This window comes from Hoplias malabaricus, chromosome 1 (assembly GCF_029633855.1).
Source record: "Hoplias malabaricus isolate fHopMal1 chromosome 1, fHopMal1.hap1, whole genome shotgun sequence".
NCBI classification, from domain to species: domain Eukaryota; kingdom Metazoa; phylum Chordata; class Actinopteri; order Characiformes; family Erythrinidae; genus Hoplias; species Hoplias malabaricus.
In genome coordinates, this window is record NC_089800.1 from 48,516,552 (window position 1) to 48,539,989 (window position 23,438).

At 40.3% G+C, this 23,438-nt stretch overlaps 1 protein-coding gene across 4 annotated transcripts in view; it reads left to right on the forward strand.

Moving 5' to 3' along the window:
• The first annotated feature begins 332 nt into the window (after window positions 1-332).
• Window positions 333-23,438, forward strand: part of ece2b (endothelin converting enzyme 2b) — a 44,499-nt gene continuing 21,393 nt past the window's right edge. Inside the window, exons 1-5 of one of the 4 annotated variants that reach the window (XM_066665482.1) lie at window positions 333-1,175; window positions 1,267-1,428; window positions 18,179-18,265; window positions 21,418-21,562; window positions 21,881-22,096. In XM_066665482.1, coding sequence (XP_066521579.1) covers window positions 1,396-1,428; window positions 18,179-18,265; window positions 21,418-21,562; window positions 21,881-22,096 — 481 coding nt within the window. In that variant the 5' untranslated portion in view covers window positions 333-1,175; window positions 1,267-1,395. Of the gene's footprint in view, window positions 1,429-10,444; window positions 10,583-14,808; window positions 16,744-18,178; window positions 18,266-21,417; window positions 21,563-21,880; window positions 22,097-23,438 lie in introns of those variants that run through there. The other 3 variants (XM_066665491.1, XM_066665500.1, XM_066665505.1) reach the window with 3 other exon arrangements.

Below are 23,438 nucleotides of genomic sequence, written 5' to 3' on the forward strand. Positions count from 1 at the left end.
CACACACATTCACTCACACCTACGGACACTTTCGAGTCGCCAATCCACCTGCAACGTGTGTTTTGGACTGTGGGAGGAAACCCACGCGGACACGGGGAGAACACACCAAATCCTCACAGACAGTCACCCGGAGCGGGAAACGAACCCACAACCTCCAGGCCCCTGGAGCTGTGTGACTGCGACACTACCTGCTGCACCACCGTGCCGCCCTCTCGTGCATTAGTTTTTCTTAATTTTTATCTAAAACGTTTATGCAAACCAGGCCCCCAAAATATTTTGGTTAAAAAATGCACCAAATTCATTGTGTTGGGGAACAAAATGTCAAAGATATTGACATTTATTTAACTAACCAAAAAGAGCTTGTGTCATGAACCATCTCTGCTCCATTCCTCCATATGCCTGGCTCTGGAGAGATTTCCTCGCTAATGATTTTATCACCATGTTTGCGGTTTCTCTGAAAAATGATATGATTTTTGAATGAGGGCCCAGAACTTTTACACAGCACGTCATTCTGTGGTACTACTTGAGTGATTCCAAGTCCAATCAGCGTGTCCTTGACTTGGGCAAAAGCCAAATGATGTAGACTAATCTAGCTTTTGGTCCTGGGCCAGATCTCCAGCCTGCTGCAGCCACTTCTAACAGACACAGAAGCTGGGTGGGGCCCAGCGCTGCGGAGATAGGTGATGTCAGTATTTACGTTGAGAGAGAGCAAGAGAGAGAGAGATCCTTGATAAAGTGTTATGTAACAGCAACAAAACATTGCATGCAGAGGATGTACAATTCCCCAGTGGAACACTTCTCATTAACGGATATACATGCTCAGATTTACCGCAGTTGGTGACGTGTGTTGTATCTGTAAACTGGAATGAGATTTTTGCCTTTTGATCTCATATACATGCCAGGTCTTCATGAGGGATCTACCTGATGCACATGTTGAATGCTGTAATTGCATTGCATTGCTCGAGCAACACGAGAGAGAGAGAGAGAGAGAGAGAGAGAGAGGGATGGGAGGGGGTGGAGAGGGAGAGGCTGCAATGAGAGAGAAGGCTGATAGCGATCTTCAACATTCATCAGCGCATGCTGCTAAACAACAGTGCTTGCTCTCAGAGGGACATCCGCGCGTGTTTGACCGTCATGCCCAGCGTCGTTTGAGCTGAACGACATCTCACGATCAGGTAAACACTGCTCTATAGCAGCGTCGATTCAAAGCGCGCCCTGACTATAATTACAGTGTGTGCTGCTGTGGTTGCGGCTCCTGTGTTTCAGCAGCAGCAACGGCAGCGGTTCAATGAAGGCATGGCTGAGTCCGCCGGTCCCTGAAGGTGTCTCCCGCAGAGGTGGTGAGTGAAGAGCTCGCCTGCCCCTGCCTCTTCTCCCCGGCTCGCTCTGAACACGATGAGCCTGGCTCTGCAGGACCTGCGGAACAACGTGAGTCCTGTCTACTGCTTTATTTTCATCTCGCAACTCTCTCTCTCTCTATCCATCTATACGTCGCCCATCTTGAGCTAAAAGACCAGGCAACGTCGTGATAGAAGGGGGTGGGTAATGGTAGCTGACATCCCCCGGTCGAGGATGACTTCTGATTCCTGGCTGTGAGCAAAGCTGCAGATTCCGAGATAGGCTGCTAAGTGCGTAAGCCCGCTGGTTCCCCTTGCTGTTGGCTGCTCTGGATGATTTCGAAATGCATTACACGGGGAAGCAAACATTTGTTTTGTAAACGTTGCACTTCAGCTCGAGCCTATTTGGAGCTGCTTTGGCTTGAGTGCTTCACTCAAAAATAGGCTTCTTCGTTGTGTACACGTACCCTGGCGTCCTCGCAGAGGTATTTAACACAAAATAAACACACCATATTTGGCTAGCGCGCGTACATGGGAGCTTCTTCGTCGGAAGATTTAAACTCTGTAAACATAACAGACTTGTTGCTCTTTGAGGAAGCGTCGCGGCTCATGTTCCTCGTTCTAGGGGCTAGAGAACCGGTTTGAGGGACTCTGAGCCTACGCGCTTCGCTGCTGTTTTGTTTTTTTTAGAAAACTAGACGGAACGAGTGTATCGAGTGTTATTATGCACGCAGAATAAAGCGACGTTCCCATTGGTCGCTTCCAGCGCACGAGGAGCGACGCAACGTGAGAAGTAATTAGTAGCACGCGGTTTCCATGGCGACCACAGCGCATGTTGTAACGTACAGAGATGTCTGCGCCGTTATTAACGCTACTGTGTGGCATTGTTAGATCAAATGCTGTCACAAAAATAGTTTGTCAGCTGTGTCTGGCCTTCTGTGACCACATGAAAATATTTATTTAAACTACAACTGAATAGCAGGGAAGATAAACTGTAGGTCTATATTGTTCCCTTACCATGTTGTTCAACAACCAAAATAACATACATAAACTACGCAAAAATATATTACAATCATATATCTTACAAGTCTTATTTTTATTAGTAAAAAAACAAACAAAAAGCATTATTACAAATATACATACATTAACAAAACCTTAATATGACAGGGACTACACACCTTTTTTAACAGACCACAGTAAAGGTTTTCATATTCTTCTGAGAAATTACCTTAATCTAAAAGTTCAAATTGCTCATAAAGTTAAGGGAATGGGGCTTGTTTTGGATACAATTTGATTTGTGGATGTAGTTGGCTAAAGTAAAATAAAGGCCCCTTCATATTGGATTAGTTTTTCAGGAGGGATGTCATTTTACATGCCCCCTCTGATAAAACCCTTGCATCCTGATGGCAATTAAAAACTAGAGGACCAGCAAGGCTCTAGTTCTTGAATTATTTAGCATTACATGATCACAAACTAGGTTCAGGTTCTCGAATTTTATACACACATACATATATATATATATAATGTATGTATATATATGTATGTATGTATGTGTGTGTGTGTGTGTGTGTGTGTGTGTGAATATAAAAGTAATTCTAAATATCTCCAACTGTCACTGTATCGCTCTTTTTACTCAACCTGCATCATCTGCCTTCCTCACTGATTTTTATTATTTTTAATTTTTTAATCTGGTAATGCTCTCCCAGGTGAAGTCTGTAGAACTTTTCACACCTACACCAAGTAACTGGTTCAGTAGCTCTTTCATTCTCATATTTGCAAGTATAGTAGGTTCTTCAGGCTATAATCTTCTTTGAGGAAGTCGCAGGGAAAACCCAGACAGAATTCAGACAGAAATAATACTACAGAGGACCCCCTGTAAATAAGAGAATTACCCTTGGATCCCATGGAAATGTAATCCCATCTGGATAGGGTTAAAGATCACTCAAATGATAGAGTTTAGAGACTTTATTGTGCATTACAATGAAAAATAACATATATATATATTTTATTTAGTTGCTGTGCTGACAACCTTACATCCTAAATGGTAAACAACCAGAAAAACACCTATAACTTTGAATAATGTAACAATATTTTCCCCTTGAAATTTATTTCATTTAAATATTTCTTTATTTCAATTCCTCATGTAGTTTAACATATCGTATGGAGATACAAATGTAAGGCAAATCTGTAGAGACTCTATTTCCAAAGTGATAATAGCCATCTTGGAAACTGCATGCTAAATGTTACACATCACAGATTTAAACTTTAATATGACATGGGTTGTTTCTGATATTTCATTAGCACAAAATATGTTGGTAGAATCATGCTGATAAATGTTGCCAGGACTTCAATAATTCAGAAAAAAAAATCTTTTTATTATCAACTATATGAACAGTAGCCAGCATAATAGTGCCAGTTACTGACATGTCGGATTTAGCCTTTAGCCTTGTCTGCCTCCACACTTACCCACATTTCAGACATAAACAAGGCTAAACATCTTTATTCAAACTCCTTTCAATTATTGTGAAAAAAACTCAGAATAATGAATTCAATTGAGTTGAGTTTATCTTTACATCTCTAATTTTTATTATCCATAGTTCACAACCCAAGGTTTGCACTGGAATTCTAGGTTAATCGAGTTAACAGGTAATGGAAGCTTAGAGCTACGGTCAGCGTCCACACTCTAGATTTGCATCTTAAGCTACTGTGACAGAAATTGTGTGACTGGTCTCAGACCTGCAACGCTGCTTGGGTGTGGTGGTGTGGGAAAGAGTGGTGTTGGAGCTCTCTGGAGGTGGAGTGCTCTCTCTCTCTCCTCGACCCCTGCCTGACCCTGGAGGGCTGCTCAGGGCTTGGGAGGGCTGGTGCATCCTGCCTAAGGGTGTGTGAGTGCAGGGAGATGGCCACACTTTCCTGTGTGTGTGTGTGTGCATGTGTATGAGTGTGCATATGTGCGTGCATGCATAAATGTGAGCAGGGGCCAGTCTAGGTAAGCAAAATTAACAGGCTACCTACCTAAGTATGCTATGGTTAAAGATGGGGATGGACAGAAAGAACTTGTTCAGAGGTGCTCAAGCTTCTGACATCAGTTATATGACAATGTCTAGTTACTTTTTTCTTGTAACCTTTTCCTATAAGATGCTTTTCAGTCATTCAGGCTTTATTGTATAACAAATAAATGTTACATATCTAAATCTAATTTTTGTTCCATCCCGACTGGTTTGCTTACATTTAGAAGCTCTGTGTCTTTTAAGGTGGAAGGTGAAGGGGAAAAGCTGTTGTTTATACGTGGCTGAAATTGGACTTGTCTGTATGTTTTTATTCACTGTTTGAAATACCACAGAAATACATCTGTTAATCGAGTTGCTTAGCTAATCACTTTTGGTCTGTGTTTACATTCATGCAGTTGGTGCTCTCCCACGTTTAGAGTCAGTTCCATCTACAGCCAAAATAAGTCAATGTTACCCACCCATGACGGAGAGATAGAGCAAAATTCTCATCTCACTTGATGCTTTTAAACATTAGGAGGTCTCCAAAATGCTGTTTTTCAGCTGTCAGCAGAGACACTTTTTCTTTGCAAATGGTGAATAATAATTTTAATAGAAAGTTTATGTGTATTTTTTTTTAATTAAAATTGTGAATGTCACCTTAAAGTTATTAGACACAGCTGAAATAGAAGCTGGCAGAAGATTAAGAAAGCTACATCACAGATTATTACACAAAATGATTGTGAATGTGCTGCTTGATGCTGGAGACATTTTAAAATTAATACACAACGTTTTCTCCGACCTCTTCCTTTTTTACCATGATCAACATAACATACATTACTCTTGTTCGTTCACTGGTCATTTTATTTACAAAAGCTGTTTGATGCAACCCTTGATTGCAATCAGCACCACTTTAAAGACATCATAATCTGTACGTTTTTGCACAGTACAGAAATTCATATCACTTCACCCTGAAACCAGGCTTCTTTACATCAGAAATACTTAATATATGCAGAAATAAATCTTATAATGGATATATCTTTTAGAAATTGATGGAATTACTCGTGGAACCATTTGGTCACCTACTTTAAGCAAAGGGGATGGCACCTTTTTATAATTGTGTCTTGGCATCATTCTCCAACCTGTTTCACAAGTTAAACAGCATTAAACCAGTTAAACCAGCATTTTCTGACCTCCATTATGTGAACTTGAGTGTATTCAGCAATACAGTAAACATGTATGATATCTTTTTTATAATACGGGAAGTTATTTTTATGCGATTGATGGAAAGATAGATAGAAATATATTGAAATATTCCTTTAATCTGCATCAGATATTCAGCAAGTTAGCCTTGAGGTGGAGAAAAGTGTATGTGAGTTAAACACTTGCCACACAACCTTACACAAACCTTCAGTAATGTACAAAGTAGACATTCTGCATGAGTTATATATGTAGACCAGTTAAGGGGCAGTATATTTTAGACAGACATTGTTATGAGCACACACAGTGTTGTTGAGGTGTGGTGAAAGACAGATGCCTTCTTTACTTATAGAATTTTGTTTTTTATCCGCATCTTGAACACAGAAAAATTTCTCATGTTTTCTTCCTGTAGCACCCTGTTTTTTTCCCCAGTCAATTCATCCTTCAGTCAAGTCTGACACTTCCTCACATTAGCTTCTGGTGTTCCTTTTAGCATCTTTGGGATGTTTAGCATTCTGCCTACTCTGCACTGCAGTAGGTGTGTATGTGTGTGTGTGTGAGAGAGAGAGCGAGAGAGCGAGAGAGGGAGAGAGACAGAGAGAAGGAAGTTGACAGACTGAAAGGAGAGAATGTAATGGGGACAAAGAAAGAAAGAAAGGTAGAGAGATTACCCTCTGCTCTCATTCCTTTCCATCTTGCTAGTGAACCAGTCTACCAAAGAACACAAACACTTACCGAGTGGACAGAATACAGAATGAATTAAAGTAGAATGCTGCACAGAATTAGAGCCTCTCTTCTTTAACTTATAATTCTAATATAGTCCAATAAAATTATATTAATGTATAGCTTTTTCAGGAGATATCTAATGCTAACCATACACTAGACTCTGAAGACTCTTTAATGACCCATCTCACAGCTTAAGATTGAGTTTTTTAGGAAGACTGGGAATATTGTCAAGTCTATGACAACCTTAAACATAGTGATTCTATTGGAATGTCAAGCTATGAAACAGACAGATTTAGGACAGCCATCCATATCACTCAGACACCAAACAATCGAGATGAACATGCCATAACAGCAGCACTCCGATTTCATGCCAGATTTCATTCTGACATTGGAAATATTGGTGCTACAGTGTAATCACTTGAAATATTGTTTAGTGTAAGACTGGCATAAGGTGATCAAGTACAACATAATCCACTTGCATGAGGGGATGTGGAAGGTAAAAGAGTTAAAAAAATGTATTAAAATATGTTGAGAAAAAGGGACTTTTAACAACACACCTTATACATCCCCATATCCACCACCATTATATGCAAATGAAGTGCTCACACAGAAAACTGTTCCTAAATCTACATTGCATATGTCTATAACATGATTAAAATTTCTCGAAAAACAATAAAAATGTTTTAAAAGTTAAAATATCCAGCACATCATCAAATGTTTGTAGACAGACATCGCTAGGGATTGTTTATTATAAAAGCATATACAACATTAATAGCCCTGTCTTTATTCACTTCCTGATCAATGTTCTGTTGACAGTCCTAGTTGTGCATGTGTGTGTGTGTGTGTGTAATGTACTAAGGTGATTTGAGGACTGGTAAAAGATTTGCTGGAGACAAGTAATATATTTGTAAAATTCATATGCATAAAAGGCTCCATGACATTGTTTGTTCTTTTCATAAGAGAGAAGAGGAGAAGAAGTGAGTGAGAGAGTTTAAAGAGATTAAATCTCATGCTGATTGCTCTCCACTGCTCTAATCCTCTGAGAAAAATGAGCGAACACAAACAAGATCCCCCAGACCCTCCTTCCTTTAATCTGCTTTGTTGCATTTATAGACGGAGAAGCTCTTTCAGAGCTGTCCATTCCGCATCCCAGTGCCTCTAACTTTTGTTCTCCCTCTGCTGTATTTTTTCCCTCTCTTTCTTCCTTCCTTCCCTCTCTCTTCCATCAGTTCCTCCCACCTTCCTTTCCCTCACCATGTGCACGGAGTGTGGTAACCTTGGTGCCCAGAGTGACATCATTCTGTCTCTCCAGGGAGTGTTTCTCTCTCTCTCTCTCTCTCTCTCTCTCTCTCTCTCTCTCTCTCTCTCTCTCTCTCCTCTTTTAGCACTTTCTATTTTCTCCTCATTTCAGTCTTGTCTCTCTCACTGCCCCCCCCCCCACCCAACCCCCACGACTGCACTGTCCTTCTGTTTACACAGTGAGCTGCAGTAAGAGTACTGTCATATGATAATGAACACACACCTCTGTGAAGATGAAACAGTGGGATCAGTGGGACCTCGATATTTGTGTTAGAACTGTGTAGTAAACAAATATTTTTTTAACCACTCCCCCACCTGAAACAGCATGTTTGTGACTGATACTTGTGTTCCTCGTGGTCTGTATGACTGGATCACCGTGTGACTGTTGGTATATGTAAGTGATACGTTGCGTGTGACAGTTTGACAGTTGTATATGTGACAGGTACACTTGGTGTGACCGTTGGTGTATGTGACTAATAGAGCAAGTGTGACTGGTGGTGTATGTATGTGTTTGGTACAGTGCGTGACTGTAGTATGACAATGAAAGTAGGACACAGAGGATAAAACAGTGAGATCAGTGAAACCCAGAAATGTGGCTACACAGGATGGTAGCCAAACCTTTTTTCCTCATCACTCCCCCACCTGAAACAGTGTTTGTGACTGGTACATGTGCCTGTCATTCTTTCTCAACCAGGGTGCCGCAGCTCCTTGGTGTGCCGTCTGGCTTCGTCTGGGGTGCCATCAAAATTTTTCTGACTTTGCAGACACGTTACAAAGCTTTATAGCGAAAATGCAGCTGTGGTGTCAGAACAGTAACGTGGCTGAAATAAAAAGTGAGCCTGAATAATTTAATCTCCACAGAATATACACCAAGAGAGTGGGTGTCTAGTTTAGTTTGTCAATGGTGGGGTGTGGGTTGGTTTACTCTCTTCAAAAAACAAATCCATGGTAGCGTTTCATGTGTCCTGCTCCTCACTCGAGTGCCAACTCTGACTGTTGCTGACTGAGTGCGTGTTGGACCTGTTGGACTTGTTGGACCTGTAGCCATGCCAACTTCCAAGTGTAAAGTTAGAATATTTAGAAAAAAAAGTCAGAATATTTCAAGAACAATGTCCGAATATTCTGAACTTATCTCTCAGCATTTAAAAATTCTCAATTAATTTTAGTTAGTTTTTTCCATTGGAGTTTGAGCGCACTGTCGGCGGAGCGGGATGGTGGGTTTGCATTGTAACTAATGAAGCAGTGTCATTTTAAAGCAAATTATTCAAAATAATCCAATTGATCTGATGTTGCCATTAATTCCAAGAAAAATATTTACAAAATTACGGCTGATTAGCGCTACCGAAACCTGTTTGTGTGTGTATTTTGGCTGGTGGATGCAGAGAGTACGTTTTTTGGTTTGTTTTTATTTTTAAACTTGAGTGACTTCAACATTTACATACTTTTATAGGGTAATGTGATCAAAATAAGCTTGTGAAACGTTAGTTCTGGAATGTTGCGTGTTGGTGACCAGTACTAGGGTGACCAGACGTCCTCTTTTACCTGGACATGTCCTCTTTTTTAGACTTAAAATATGTCCAGGCGGAATTTCACAAACGTCCGGGATTTTGTTTTTCTAGAGCTTACATAGAATTTCGAGAAGTGTTTCGTTCACAAACTAGTCCCGCCCTCCTCTACTCCGATTGGTTCGTGTCCTCTTTTTCACCATCTCAGACCTGGTCACCCTGTATAGTATACTATCTATGTATGACTGGTGTGTATCACTGTTTCACTGTAGCCGACTGTTACACATGTATAACTGATACTCCGTGTTTGACTAGCAGTGTATGGGACTGGTGCACTTTGTTTGTGCCTGAAACATAAAATGTTTCTGACTGACACATGGAGGGGGTCTGCAATTCTGTAAGTGAGGCTAGTTTTTAACACAGACCCTGGGCTAATGTCCCTTATGTAATGTTTACATAACAAAAGAGGCACACTCTGGCCGCTGTCGTTTGCTGGGCCTGTTGCTTTACGGCGCGGAGTGCTTGTGTGAAGTGCATCTGAGTGGCTAACTGCATTAGGACACATTGGCCTGTCAGCGTGGAGCAGAATGGCCCTTTGTGTCACAACAGTGGAGCGGTCTGTTTCTGGACGGCCCTCTGCTGGCGGTGGTGTGCTACTGCCCTCTGCCCAAGCCTTGCTCAATGAGGGCTTTATGAATGGCTGAAACCAAGGCAGATCGTGAAAGACACTCACTGTGTGGGAAGCATGTATTTATGCGTTGTAGGTTACACACTGTGGCAGCACTAGAAGATTTCTCTGAGATCATTTTAAGAGAGTGGGGGGAGCTCCAGCAGAGTGCATGCACACACACACACACACACACACACACACACACTGTTTCTCTCTCTCTCTCTCTCTCTCTCTCTCTCTCTCTCTCTCTTTCTCTCTTTCTCTCTGTCTCTTGGCAGGGAAGAGGAAAGTTGGGTGGCTCCTTCTTTTGGAACTTTCTGTTCTTTATTATCATAATGCGTTCAGAATGGAGGCTGCCAGAAAAGCTGCCAGAAAAACTCAACTTCCCTCACCCCTTTGTTTCTCTCTTCTTCCTCTTGTACATCTTCCCTATCACTTCTATAAGAGCCTCTGTCAGTTTCTCTCTCTCTTGCTCTCTCTCTCTCTCTCTCTCTCTCTCTCTCTCTCTCTTGCTCTCTCTCTCTCTCTCTCTCTCGCTCTCTTCTGCTCTTACACTCTTTCTTTCCCATTCTACCTTTCACTTTCTCTCTCTCTTCTTTATCCCTTCCTCATGCTTTTTGTTTGTTCTCTCCCACTCTTACATTCTTTTCTCTTCCCTTGCATTCCCTCCCTCTCTTTCTCTCCCTCCCTTGCATGTTTGCTCCCTCCCTCCCTTGTTCACTCCCCTTTTCTCTCTCTGTCTCTTACCTCTTTCTCTCTGTGACTGCATGTTTACCGTGTCTCTGAACAGCAGCAGGAAGATTCAGCAGCGGTGCAGTGAAGTATTACGGCTCTTTAATGCACAGAGTGCTCTGCAAGGTAGGTGTCTGCGGTTGGCTCTTTTGCATGTTCTCATTAGAGAGAGGAAACATTGCTTTTGTGCTTGTCTGGCTCTCGTTGGACTGCTGTTGACAGCTGCAAACCCCCCCCACTGAAGAGGTCTGAAGTGGGGTGCAGAGATAATTCAAGCAAGGGATCTAAGTGTTCTGATTAAAGAGAACAGCATGTTTTCAGGCACAAAGCAAGAACATGGAGGATTTTTTTGCAGAAAGCAAGAGCCTGGAGGTTTTTTTTTTCACACCAAAGAAAACTTCTTAAGATTTGAATGCAACATTTAAGCCTGAAGTCAGATTTGCAGCAGTGTCCCATATATGTTTAAATACTGGATATGCTTGCCTTATGTTTGCATTCTTCCTGCAGTTAACTGAGGAAATACTCTTTCTTCTTTTAAGAAATACCTTCATACACATGCTTAGTGAATAAGTTAAAACATGTAGAAACTACGGGAGGATTGGTTTTAAACAGACGGATTACAGAGTTTAGTACAGTTGCATGTGTGTGTGTGAGAGAGAGACAGAGAGTGTGAGAGAGAGAGAGAGAGAGAGAGAGAGAGAGAGAGAGAGAGGGAGTTATAGAGTGGGGCTGATTGTAGGGGCGAGGAGAAAGGTCATGAATTGAAGAAAAGAGGAAAGGGAGATTGCTGAACCCCGACTTCCTTTTTGTGTCACCACTGCATGCTCAGGCCAACACTTTTCTCTCTGGATTCATATTCTCTTGTAGAACAGAAAGTCTTTCTTTATTTTTCGTTTGTTTGTACTTTCTTTCGTTTCTGAATCAGGAAAAAGGTCTAAACTGCTGTAGGATGAATAGACAACATATGTAATGGTTTCAGATCACAACAACAATGAAATACATATAAAAACATACTGTTCCCTGTTTGTTTATAAAAATCAGAGCTAATTACACTTTTATTTATTTATTCATTTATTTAGTAATTTGGGGTTTCTTTTTTTTAATAATGAATAAATTTCCTAGGGATGCACTGATGAGATTTGTAAGTGATGTTCATATGCAAAAATGCAATTTGCCACCAAAGTATAGGGAGCAGTTTCAGAGTTGAAGAGCGGAAGCAAATGCCCATTTTGGCTCTCAGTATCAGGCGGTGATGTAGGTCTGTTCAGAAGAAAGCTTTGGCCTAATTAAGCGTCCATGTTGTCAGCCAATTTATGAGATTTTTCCCAGCCTGCTGTTGGCCTACCACAGCAGAGTGAAGTCTCTCTAGGCTAACTATATATGCGTGTGTGTGTGTGTGTGTGGTAAAGAGTGAGAGAGGGGTGGGAGAGTTTTACTTGTGTTGGCCAGGCCTGCACAAATAGAGGAACTTCCACTCCCATTATCTAAAGATGAAGGAAGGTCACTTAACCTCTGCTGCATCCTTTTAAGATTACTGTGTGTGCGTGTGTGTGTGTGTGTGTGTGTGTGTGTGTGTGTGTGTGTGTGTTAGAGTAACTGTGGGAAAAATCACTCTGAGCTCTGAGCTCTTGTAGTCTCAGAAGCCAGAGATGAGCATCTGGATGTGAAGGACTACTCGTTTCCTTTTTTAACATCTGTGTGGATGTTTGTGTATTTGGGAGTACGTTTAGGATGTAGAGGAGAATTATATGGGTTTTCCAGGGAATTCGTATTTTGCGTGTATCTCTAACTAGGCTATGTATAGTAGATGGATGGATGTGTGTGTGTGTGTATAAATGAGTGATTATTTTGTACTTGGACCTCACCCATGACTCCTGGCGTCTCTGCGTCTAAGCACCTTCACTAAAGGGACTGAAGCCACAGGGAGTTCAGCAGTGCTTTATTGGCATGAACTAGTAATATATCTGCCAGAGTGGTTAAGGAAAACAAAATAAATAAATAAAAAACAGAAAAAAAACAACTTTTCCAATATTACTATTTTTCTATCCAGAGCAGGATGAAGTGGTACAGAATCAGAATGAATGACTGAATGAAAACAGAAATAGAGGAATATATCTATCCACACCGTGTGTCACTAGGACCAGAACAATATGACAGTTTTATGTGACAGATACCAACTTTAAGGGAGCAATAGAACTGTTAATATCGACATACAGCATTGTACATAGATTCACTGATCGTACTAAACCATCATAATGCATTGTTACCCATACTGGTATTATGCTTATTACACCAAATATTTACTGTTGTTTTGTTATTCGTACACTAAAGATTTTGTTTTGGATGCACTTTATTTGTTGTATTGTATTGCTGTTGTATTCATAGTTGTAAACAGTACCTCATACCGAGTTGCTCTATGGCATAATTGTCTATGGCTTATGTTTTGTTATTGGGAGAGGATGAGGTTGATCCCCAGTGGTGATACCATGAGGTGCTAATCATCAGCACAATGGCTCTGTCATAACAGATACATCGGTCATTGTGACAAATAGTTCTTTATATATGATGAGGCCTGTGATTAGCTGTAATAACTCCCTTATCCATTATGCATTATCCATTATAATCTCCATTCCACCCTGCATTACTTTGACTCTCAGCCGTCCGTGCAGCCTCCTGCCTGTCCCTGTTGTTCAGTATTCTGGACAGCCTGTGTGTTTACGCTGAAAGCAGGCTCTGTGGTCGCTGTCGTGGAAGTGAGCAGCTTCACACATTGGTGGCTTCAATTTAACCATACGAGTGTTTATCTGGGTACTTAGTGTCTTGCTGTATTCACAGTGGCTGTGTGGCAGTGTAGGTAGTTTTACGGGGGCTGGAGTTCAGGGTATTGGTAACACTGGGGGCAGAGGTTGGTCTATGCCAGCCTGCCCCCACCATACTGCTTCCCTTCAAAAACACTCCTCAGGAAACCACTTCAAACAATTGCATTCTGCGCTGAGAAAGTTCCCTACCACTCCTGGAACTTGGGAAAACCTCTCCCTTCCCCTTGCAAGGCTCTCTCTCTCTCTCTCTCTCTCTCTCTCTCTCTCTCCCTCTCTCTCTCTTTATGTCTGCTTCACTCTGCCCTTTCTTGTATTTTTAGAAATTGCTGTGTACTCATGCACATACACTGTGTACTGTACTCTTTGCAGGTTTGAGTGTGGTTTGTATAATACCATAAAAATTGAAATGTATAATTTGACCTTCCCAGTCTGCTCTTTCATGCTGTCAGTGTAATGCTGATGGATAGTGTTCTGCAAATACTGACGATATCCATAATGTTTATTATGCTTGTATGGATCATAGGCTTTTTTCTCCCCTCAACAGTGAGGGCATCCATTATATGGACTAACAGAAAAAACATTGTCTTAGCCTCCTTTGTTAGGAAGGTCAATTTGCAGTAATGCCTCTGTTTGATCTAAAGCATATTTTCCAGCCAAGTAATTCATATATGCTGTTAAACATGCTCCAGTAGATCTTACAGGATCGTCCCTATTGCTTCTCATTGCTTCTAGCCCCTGCTGACGTGTGCCCATTGACGTCAGAACCTCAAATGGACCTTTATGAATTATAATTGCGGCTCATTACAGACACACATGGGCTGGGAAGTGTTCTCTCTCTCTCTCTTTTTCTCTGTGTTATTAACTCCGGGCTGCTTGCGGTACTCCAGTACTAGTCGTATGTTTGTTGTTTATGCTTCTCTGACGCAGTTTGGAGTTTTGTGGTTGCCCCTTCCCGTAACTGGGATGCACCCTTTCTTCTGTTGCCGCACTAGTGGCCCTATGGAACCTTTTGCTGTCATCACACCCCCCACTCCCCTCTCGAAGCCCCTTGATAGGCCTGTTCACAGCTGTTAGTCCAGGCTTTAGTCCATCAGAAAAACTGTGAAAGCACGCTGAACACGTTTCTTTAATTTGCAACAGTCTGGTTCACGTGACAGGAATGGGGAGGGCTTGGAGAGGGGTCTTTTCTTTTTTTTTGTTGTTGTTGCTGTGACAACCAAAGGGAGCCCTCTCAGTGAAAAGAAGAAGACAGAGATTGTGAGGGCTCTAAAGGACACCTCTGGTCTTTTTAGTAGTTTGCAAATCTCATGACCACTGCTGTTAGTTCTTGCCTAAAATTCAGCCTGCCACATCTGATGCTGTTCAGAGGACTCAGATGTTACACAGAAAGAGATAAGTGAAAATCTATTATGACCCAGTATACACAAAGCTGTCCACAGTGTAAACTATTTACACATTGTTGCAAGTGCAAGTGAGCTGTGTACTGTTACTAAGACCCAGAATTTATGGTGTGCACACATCTGTTTTTGCATTAAGCTCCTATGAAATAAAAGTATAGTTAGGAATATGTTAAAAGTATTTGATTGTTATATGTTAAAGTCAGTTGTATAGCTTTTTGTCAATTTAAGTAAGCCCTTTATGTATTAGTTTTGGCAGGTGCTGGAGTTAGACCCACCTTTTTTATGGTTTAAGGAGATCCCGGACAGGAAGAAAGTCAGAGCAAATGAGCAGAGATTAAATGGAACATGTCTGAGATAGATTTCATATGAACTCTTTGATGGAGTTTGTAGTGCTAGTTTTGTGAGATGAGTGGGAAAGTTTGCCAGCAGTTTTGCTGTCGAATTTCTTTCTCATGGGCAGCGTCTAAATGGGAGGTTAGTCTTGTGTGTATATATATGTGTGTATGTGTATCTCTCTCACCCTGTCCTGTCTCATCTCATATTCTCTTATTGTATCTCTCTCTTTCTCTCTCCACAAGTAGCCATAGAAACACACTTACTGATTCATGAACTCATAAAAATAGAGAGCATAAGGGGAGGGCTCCCTGTATTAGAGTCTGTCATTGACTGCAAATCAGCACAGCAACCTCAGGCCAGCATTAGGTCATTTCTGCGCAAGCTCCACATTTTCATTCTGAGAATGTTTGACTGTGCATTGATAATTAAGTTAGATGTATGTTTGTCTAGGAATTGAATTTATTTTGCTGACCAAGACCATTTTTATCACATCTCACACACTCTCATATTGTCTACAGGAAAATCCAATGCATGCAGTTCTCTCCTTACCCCATACTCAGTTGATACAGACATGTTTGTTAGCTGAGGCAGACTATATAAGCTAAACAACTGTAGCTTCCTTTGTATGAAAAGTCTTATTTATGTCTGTATCAATTTCTCAGTGTTGGCTTTTTTGACAGCTACACATCCTTTTACACCCATAGGGTTGAGATGTCCTCTCACAGTGTAAGGATGAGCAGAAATACCTGATCATTTTTTAAAAATGTAAAGTGAGGATGGATCTTGATGTTTTCGTACACGTCTTGTAGCTACATAACCAAACATGTTTTGACCAGTTTGTTATGCTTTGCACAATAGGCTGTTTATAAATTGTGTAATATGTTTTTTTTCTAATCTCTTTCCCTAAACTGCAGTGGTAGGATGAGAATGCAGAAAGGAGGGCTATCAATGAGTCAAATGAAAGAGAAAAAGAGAAGGTCAGAGAGAGGAGTACAGTGGAGAGACACAAGAGCTTAGTTGATTAGGAGAAGGGTTTGGTCTGCTGCTTTTTGACCTTTTGCGAGGTAATTCAGCGAATGTGAGGAGGAGTTTCAGAGAATCTCTTGCGGCAGAAATATTTATAAACAGGAACCGATTATTGAGTCACATACGCTTTCAAGAGCAAGAGAGCGAGGAAAGAGAGAGATAGAGAGAAATAAATAAATGAAGTTAAAGAAGGGTTAGAAGGAGTGAAAATGTGAGGAAATGCGTCAGTGGGGGACACAGAGAGAGAGAGAAAATTGGTTTTGCCAGAGAAAAAAAAGTAGACGTTGCCTTTTTCACAGTGTGTCAGCCCTCAGTTGTTAGCAGACTGTGCAGTTTCTCCTACAAGTAGTCAATACCCAATATGAGTCAGGGCCTGCGGCCTTGTATTATATCACATTAGCTGTTCAGTGGGATAGTGATGTTGTGGCTATGGCTTGTACGATTATCTCGCTGCCTACCTTTTAGTTGACGACATATGTGTTCCAAAGAGATCTGGAGGGGAGTGTCTTTTGGGGAAGTGTGCTTTATCTATTCCTCACTTAAAACCACTGCTATACGGGTAATGCAAACGAAACATATGGCCAGTCTCCCCCTTCAGTTTCAGTGGTTCTTGGTTTGCTCCAGTTGCAACATGCAGTGACAAAAAAGAGAAAAGTGTCCACTTCTGCCTTTTAACCTAATGCTAACAGACAGATGTCGGTGAGTGGTAAGTACTGTAGCTGATTCATGGCTGTTTTGAGATGAAAATATAGCTTTTTATTTTTATTATTTTATTAATTTAATTTAATATTTGTTCTTTTGGGTTATTTTGTGCTTACTCCTGTAATTGGACAGATTTGTCCAATTAGCTCTAAGATATCTAGGTAGATTTTTGACATTTTTATGGTTTTTCAAATTAAAAGCAGCCATAATAATATTTTTAATGATCATTCTCAACATTTTGTCAATATTTTAAATGTTTATGAAAACCTTGCTTTTAAGACTCTTGTGTGGGCTCTGTTCTGAGGCCGCCCCGTATTAGCCTTGTTCGAAAAGTAGTGAGGTTCGACACATTTTTTATATCTTACGTGTGCATGTGGTGAAGATGAACTGCTGTGAGTTGCACATGTAATTTTTTTGTAACATAAGAGTTATTATATTTTTTATTTTATTATATTATTACTAGATGTCTGGAAAGCAGGGGGAAATTTTAAATCTAACAAATTGACATTCATTCATTACTCATTCATTAATTTTCTGTAAAGGCTTATCCAGTTCAGGGTCGAGGTACAAACTGACATTCTACATGAAAATTGTTTCGTTAAAATTTTTTTAAATCAAGCAAATTGTCAATTATACTTACCCTTTCACATGAATGCAAATGAAAACCCAGTCTCACAGATAGACATTGCAAACACTTTTGGTCTGATAGAGTGAACAGAGTGAATGATAGATTCTCAAACCCCAAGTTATACAAAGCCCCTAATGGAATCACTTTTACTGTGAGTGGGGAATGCTTTTAACGGGAGAAGGTATGTGAAGGCATTGTGCAAGAGAGCAACTTTAAAGAGAGCATTGGAGGTGTGTGTGTGTGTGTCTGTGTGTGTGTGTTTAACCAGAGACTATAATAAACAGTGGGATTTTTTTGGTCTGTTCTCTGGTGGTCTTGTTTAGTCTGCTATCTCAAAATAACCAAGGGCAAAATGAAAATGCTAGAACTGCCATGTGTTTGACATGTTTGCCCCTTATAACACAAGTGGACACAAATGTAGCAGCCCAGTGTAAATGAATGTCACTGTCACATCAATAAAACATAATCACTCTGTCTGCTGGTTTTGACCTGACAGAGTGAAAGGGCTCCTCTGTTGGTAAAATAGACCTTTAAATCATATGAGAAATCGTTGCACATGCCAGTGTTTCAATCCTAGACCAAAGACACTGAACCAATGGAATTGGTTCTTCTGATTTTTCATAATTAATTGCAAGTTAGTGTTTTATATTTTATAACTTTAATTTAATTTATTTTTTGATAATTGCCCCATTTTGGTATAAAATATCTCTGACTCTCAGGTTAAAATCACCTCTTAAATGGCTCCTGCCTCTGTTCCCATGTGTAATGCAGCATTGACTTTGCTTATTGTTCATTGTTTCTCTCGCCTCAGATGTCCAACTACAAACGTGCAACCTTTGAGGAGGAGGAAGGTGCAGAGATTCCAGCCGATGGTGCCATCTCTCCTGACAGTGTGGAGGTGAGTGTGTGTTTATGGGTCACGAATCATGAAGAAATGTATAGATTTATTTATCAGTTTCTGTAACCAATACTGTAGAGTGTATCAACAATTTCACATGTAAGGAGTGGATGCCCTTGGAATATAGAATACAATTATGTACAGCTAAAACTGAGGCAGGAAATTTAGAGGGGTGTTAATTTATAAGAAGACTGATGTATGGGCTTCTCTAGTTGGACTGTTCTTATCTATGTGGGTATATAAATCATTGGTACTAAGGGTGGTAACATCATGTGTTCACTGTGACTGTAAATGATCAGAGCACTGACTTTCACAAGGTCACTGTTGATTTAGGATTAATTTCCACTTCTGCAAATGATTGTACTCCATGACATAAATATTCCTGTGAGAAACATGTTACTCATCATGAAAGCAGAACCTACACATGGTATATATCACCGTATACTTATATGGTATATATTGTGTTTTGCTCATTCTCGAATCCCCTACTCCTTAACATTGTTTGCTTAAGGTACCTGTTAAGCTTTTTGTTGCTTAAGCTAATAAACACTCTCCTTTTGTACACCCTAACTCTAATACCTCCCTATTGGATCCTTCAGTTAAAAATGAGAGGATTTATTGGGCTAAAACTAACAGCCAGGGTAAACATCAAACTCAGCTTTGTTGTTGCTTTCTTGTTTTTCTTGGATATCTTGGATTTAGTGTAATTTAGCATCAGTGTTTGTTAAAGACTGCGACTTTGTGGGGTGGTCTGCTCTAGACATGCCCAGATTTAGCTTGTCATAATAAACAAGTCTGCATATGAACTACCTCACATTTTTAATGTGGCATGCATTTGTTCTAAAATTAAAATGAGTGAGAACAACCAAAGGTTAACAGTTGCTTCACAATCTAAACAGCTAAGCATGACTCCCATGCAAATAAAAGCATGAAAACCTCTTCCTGCCTTTACACAGATAATAAAAAATCATTTGTGTCGGTCCTGTGAACGGTTTACAATGGAAAAACAGGACAGAAGGGCTCTGTGAAGTAGGGTAGAATTACAAATGTAATATTTCATATACACTTTTGCTTCTTATTCTGGTCTCTTTAGGAGGAGCCAAGTGTTTATTAGGATTTGATCACTTCCAGCATTTTATTACTCAGTAATGTGGCGTTTAGATATTAAGACATTATAGTGCATGCAAATATATGAGCATAACAAAAATGTCCTTTATGATTAGCATTTATTATCAGTGTGTTTTAAAAAAAATCAATAATTAAAAAAAGTTCAGTAATTAAAATAAAAGTTGTTCTTTATAGTTTCCTGAAGTAGCCACAAGCTACAACACTGTCAACACTAGATGATGTCTTGTTTCATCTCTACACTACATGCAGTAAAACCTTGAGGAAAAGCTAGTCAGGTAGCAAGCAACGTCTCTTTGTGGAGTTCTTTGTTTTGGCTAGTGATTGTTTCCTCCTCCATAGCAGTTTAAGCACAAGTCTGGGAGTAAGTGAGTGTGTCTTTCAGTTTAGAAAGCCCAGCTATTACAAGCATATGTAGTTCACTTGCTTAATGGTCGCCCGGACTGTTTAGTGAGCAAACAGCAATACAGAAAAGCAAGCTCAGCAACGCTTAACACTAACTTTCATCAAAGGACAGGGTTCTTTGAGCCCACTAAATGTGATGTAGGTTACAGAGAGCGCTTTACTTGCATGTGTGTTGCTGACACTTCCTGACTCAGCGTTGGCTCCTAATGAAACCCCTAAGGCCTAGCAAAGCAATGAGATGCACTAAGAGTCTATCAGGGAATTGTGGAACTGCAGGAATAAGTATTTAGGTAATTTCCTTACCCATGGATTTTATCATTTATTTGTGCAACTAAAATGTATTGGGGTATTAAAGAGCTGCATTATTCAGATGCATTGGAGGAGGTAACAACATGAACGAGTTAGATTAATTCATGAGATATGAAGGTGTTTGATGCCTTAAAAACCTGGGAGGCTTGTAATGAGCTTGGTTAGCTGTCCAGGTTTTGTTTTTAGAAACAGGTGTTAGATTGCTCCTTATTAAAATTCATTTCCCACAGTGTAATTGCATTTACATCTAATTTTTCCATTTTTTGCACCGTCCTTGTGTCTCTACAAGTAAGATAATCAAACATCTAAAAATCAGGTGTGAGGGAGAAAAGGCTCCCCCTAGTGAACCCAATTACAGAAATAATTAGGAACATGATAGCTGTTGCGCAGTGTTTTTTATATCACTGCTGTTTTGACAGAGATAGAGAAGCAGACTGGGCTTTCTAAATTGTTGATATCAGTCAAATCAGTGGAAAAGACCTCTAAGGTCATTTATACACAACACAGCAGTAAATACACATATCTTCACTCACTTTCGTTCATTCATTCATTCATTATCTGTAAGCGCTTATCTAGTTCAGGGTCGCAGCGGGGCGAGAGCCTACCTAGAATCATGGTATAAGGCAGGAATACACCCTGGAGGGGGCACCAGCCCTTCACAGGGCAACACACACACTCACATTCACTCACACACTCGGACACTTTTGAGTCTCCAATCCACTGTGGGAGGAAACTGGAGCACCCAGAGGAAACCCACGTGGACACAGGGAGAACACACCAACTCCTCACAGACAGTCACCCGGAGCAGGAATTGAACCCACAACCTCCAGGTCCCTGGAGCTGTGTGACTGCAACACTACCTGCTGCACCACCATGCCGCCCTTTCACTCACTTGCAGAATTTTACACTTTTTCAAAGGTTACATGCAATGCGTTCATACCAGCAAAGCATACTAACAGTTTTATATGTTGGTTGAAAGAATTGGGTACAATGCTTTTGTTAAGTTCATTATTTGAGAAAACAGAGAATCTCCTTTGAAGTTTTGAAGACCTTTACAAATTGGTCTGATTTTAAGTGAATATGGGTCATGAAATACAGATGTTTAAATGGCATTGTAACTAGTTATTTATAACCCAGTACCTCGCTGACCAGTTTATTTCATCTAAAGACTTTTGATGAAATATTTGATGAAATGGGGTAATTCCTTCTTCACTTCAGTTGTCTCTGTGAGCTAGTTTAATTGTCCATTATAACAAGATGGCATGTTCCTTTGTATTGTAGATGATTTACAACATGCATATGTTGTGTTTTAGGTGGGTTTCAGGAAGGGTGGTATCCAGTTTTTTGGACCGTTGGGTCGAAGAACTCAGTTGGAGGTGATAATGGCTGGTTTGCTCTTGGCTTCTTTACTAGCTCTTTTTGGATGTGCCATCACTCTAGGGATGCACTACAATAGAGGTAAGACTGCTACATACACACTTTCCATCTAACTTACTTACTTACTTTACTTACAAAATTGTAGCGGCCTAACTCCATTATTCCCATCTCTAGTCTCTCCAAGAATAATATAAATGTAATTATACACATGTTAATGAGTATAAAGTCCCCTTTCTAACTGCTTGGATGATTACTGCTATTATATGAAACTAAAAAGATATGCTTAATAATAACCTCTTTATTATAATTCACTCATAAGATAAATATATTATGAACATCAAAAATGAATGAATTCCGACAGAACTGTGTGACAGTAACACATAATGTTCTTTTCATCAGATCCTTCACGTAGCCTGTGTCTGACGGAGGCTTGTGTGACTGTGGCCAGTAAGATAGTGGAGTCACTGGACCGAACCATTGACCCCTGTCAGGATTTCTATCAGTATGCGTGTGGGGGCTGGATCCGCAAAAATCCCCTTCCTGATGGACGGTCTCGTTGGAGCACCTTCAACAGTATCTGGGACCAGAACCAGGCTGTGCTTAAACATCTATTGGGTGAGTGTTAGTCATATATGTTATAAATAAATGGAGTGTTACACTTGCATCTCTTTGTGAGTGTCCTCGGAACAAAATCAACTAGGGCTTTTGCTTGAGTGTAATTATTTTCCTCTGAAGTGAACACTAGAAGTCAACTGCAGAAAAAATATTCCAAAGAATACAATTAGCCCATAGCTACGCGAAACTCTTTGTTCTTTAAATAAAGTTTATCTGATACTTTTTATCTGGCATTTCATGGTTAGTAGGATTCCTGTTTTGAAAATTCTACCCCTATTTCTCCCTAATCATTGGTGATCACCAGTTCCACCCTGATAGCTAGTACGGTTAAGGCAAGCATGTGCTTTCTCAGAGATAAGGGAATCCAGCCACTGCTTCTTTTTAAACTGTTGCTAATGAAAGGCCAGTGGAGAGTTGAGTTTGACTCTTGGCCTCGGATGGCTGAGGCATCACTGAGGATCGAACTGGCTATCTGCCATAGATAAGGCCTAACCTTGGACAGCTGTACTGCTCAGGAGCCCTACTGTCCCTTTTTTAGGCTGGAAATATATGTATATATTTATATATATGTACAGAGGACTCTGACAGTTGCACAGTGACATTGCATTTTGTATCTTTTCATTGTCAGAAAAATAGGGAGATTACTCTTTAAAATGAATCTGTAATTGAGGCAGCTTCTCATGTTACCTCACCAAACCTTTCCTTTCCTACCCTCCACCCTCCTCTCTGCTGAGGCCAGATTACTCTCCCTGCACCTGTACCTCAGCTCTTTCAACCTTCAACCATCCATTAGTCTCCATCTGAGCTTCTGTACGCTGTTAGCCACCTGTTCATTTGTCTTTTTCTTTCCAAGTAACTGTCTTTGATTATTTTTACATTGCTCACCCAGGGATGTTGTGACTCAGTGCTTTGGGTTATTGGACATTTTTGAAAACCTGTGAAAAACCTGTGGGTCTATTTATAGAAACAGATAAGCAAGAAATATATGACTGAAGGCTACGTTGGACCGGTTTTCATGTTTTAGTGACACAGAATGAACAGACTTCTGTATCCTCCAGCTATCACTAAATCATTAGTGTACAAGAGCATATTTTACTGTGTACTATGTGCTATTTATATTTACCATAATTGTTAAGAATATTGGTGACTGGAGCAGTTCAAATCACAACTGTCAGTAAGCAGATTTACAATCAATCATTTCAGTATTGACCTCTCAGCTTTTAATTAGTAAAACTGTTTATTGTTTTTGTTCTTCCAAATTATATATGCAATTGAATGTTTTTCAAACAAATATAGGATGCATGCAGTGGACGGAAAGCACTAGTTGAGAAAGAAGAGCTGA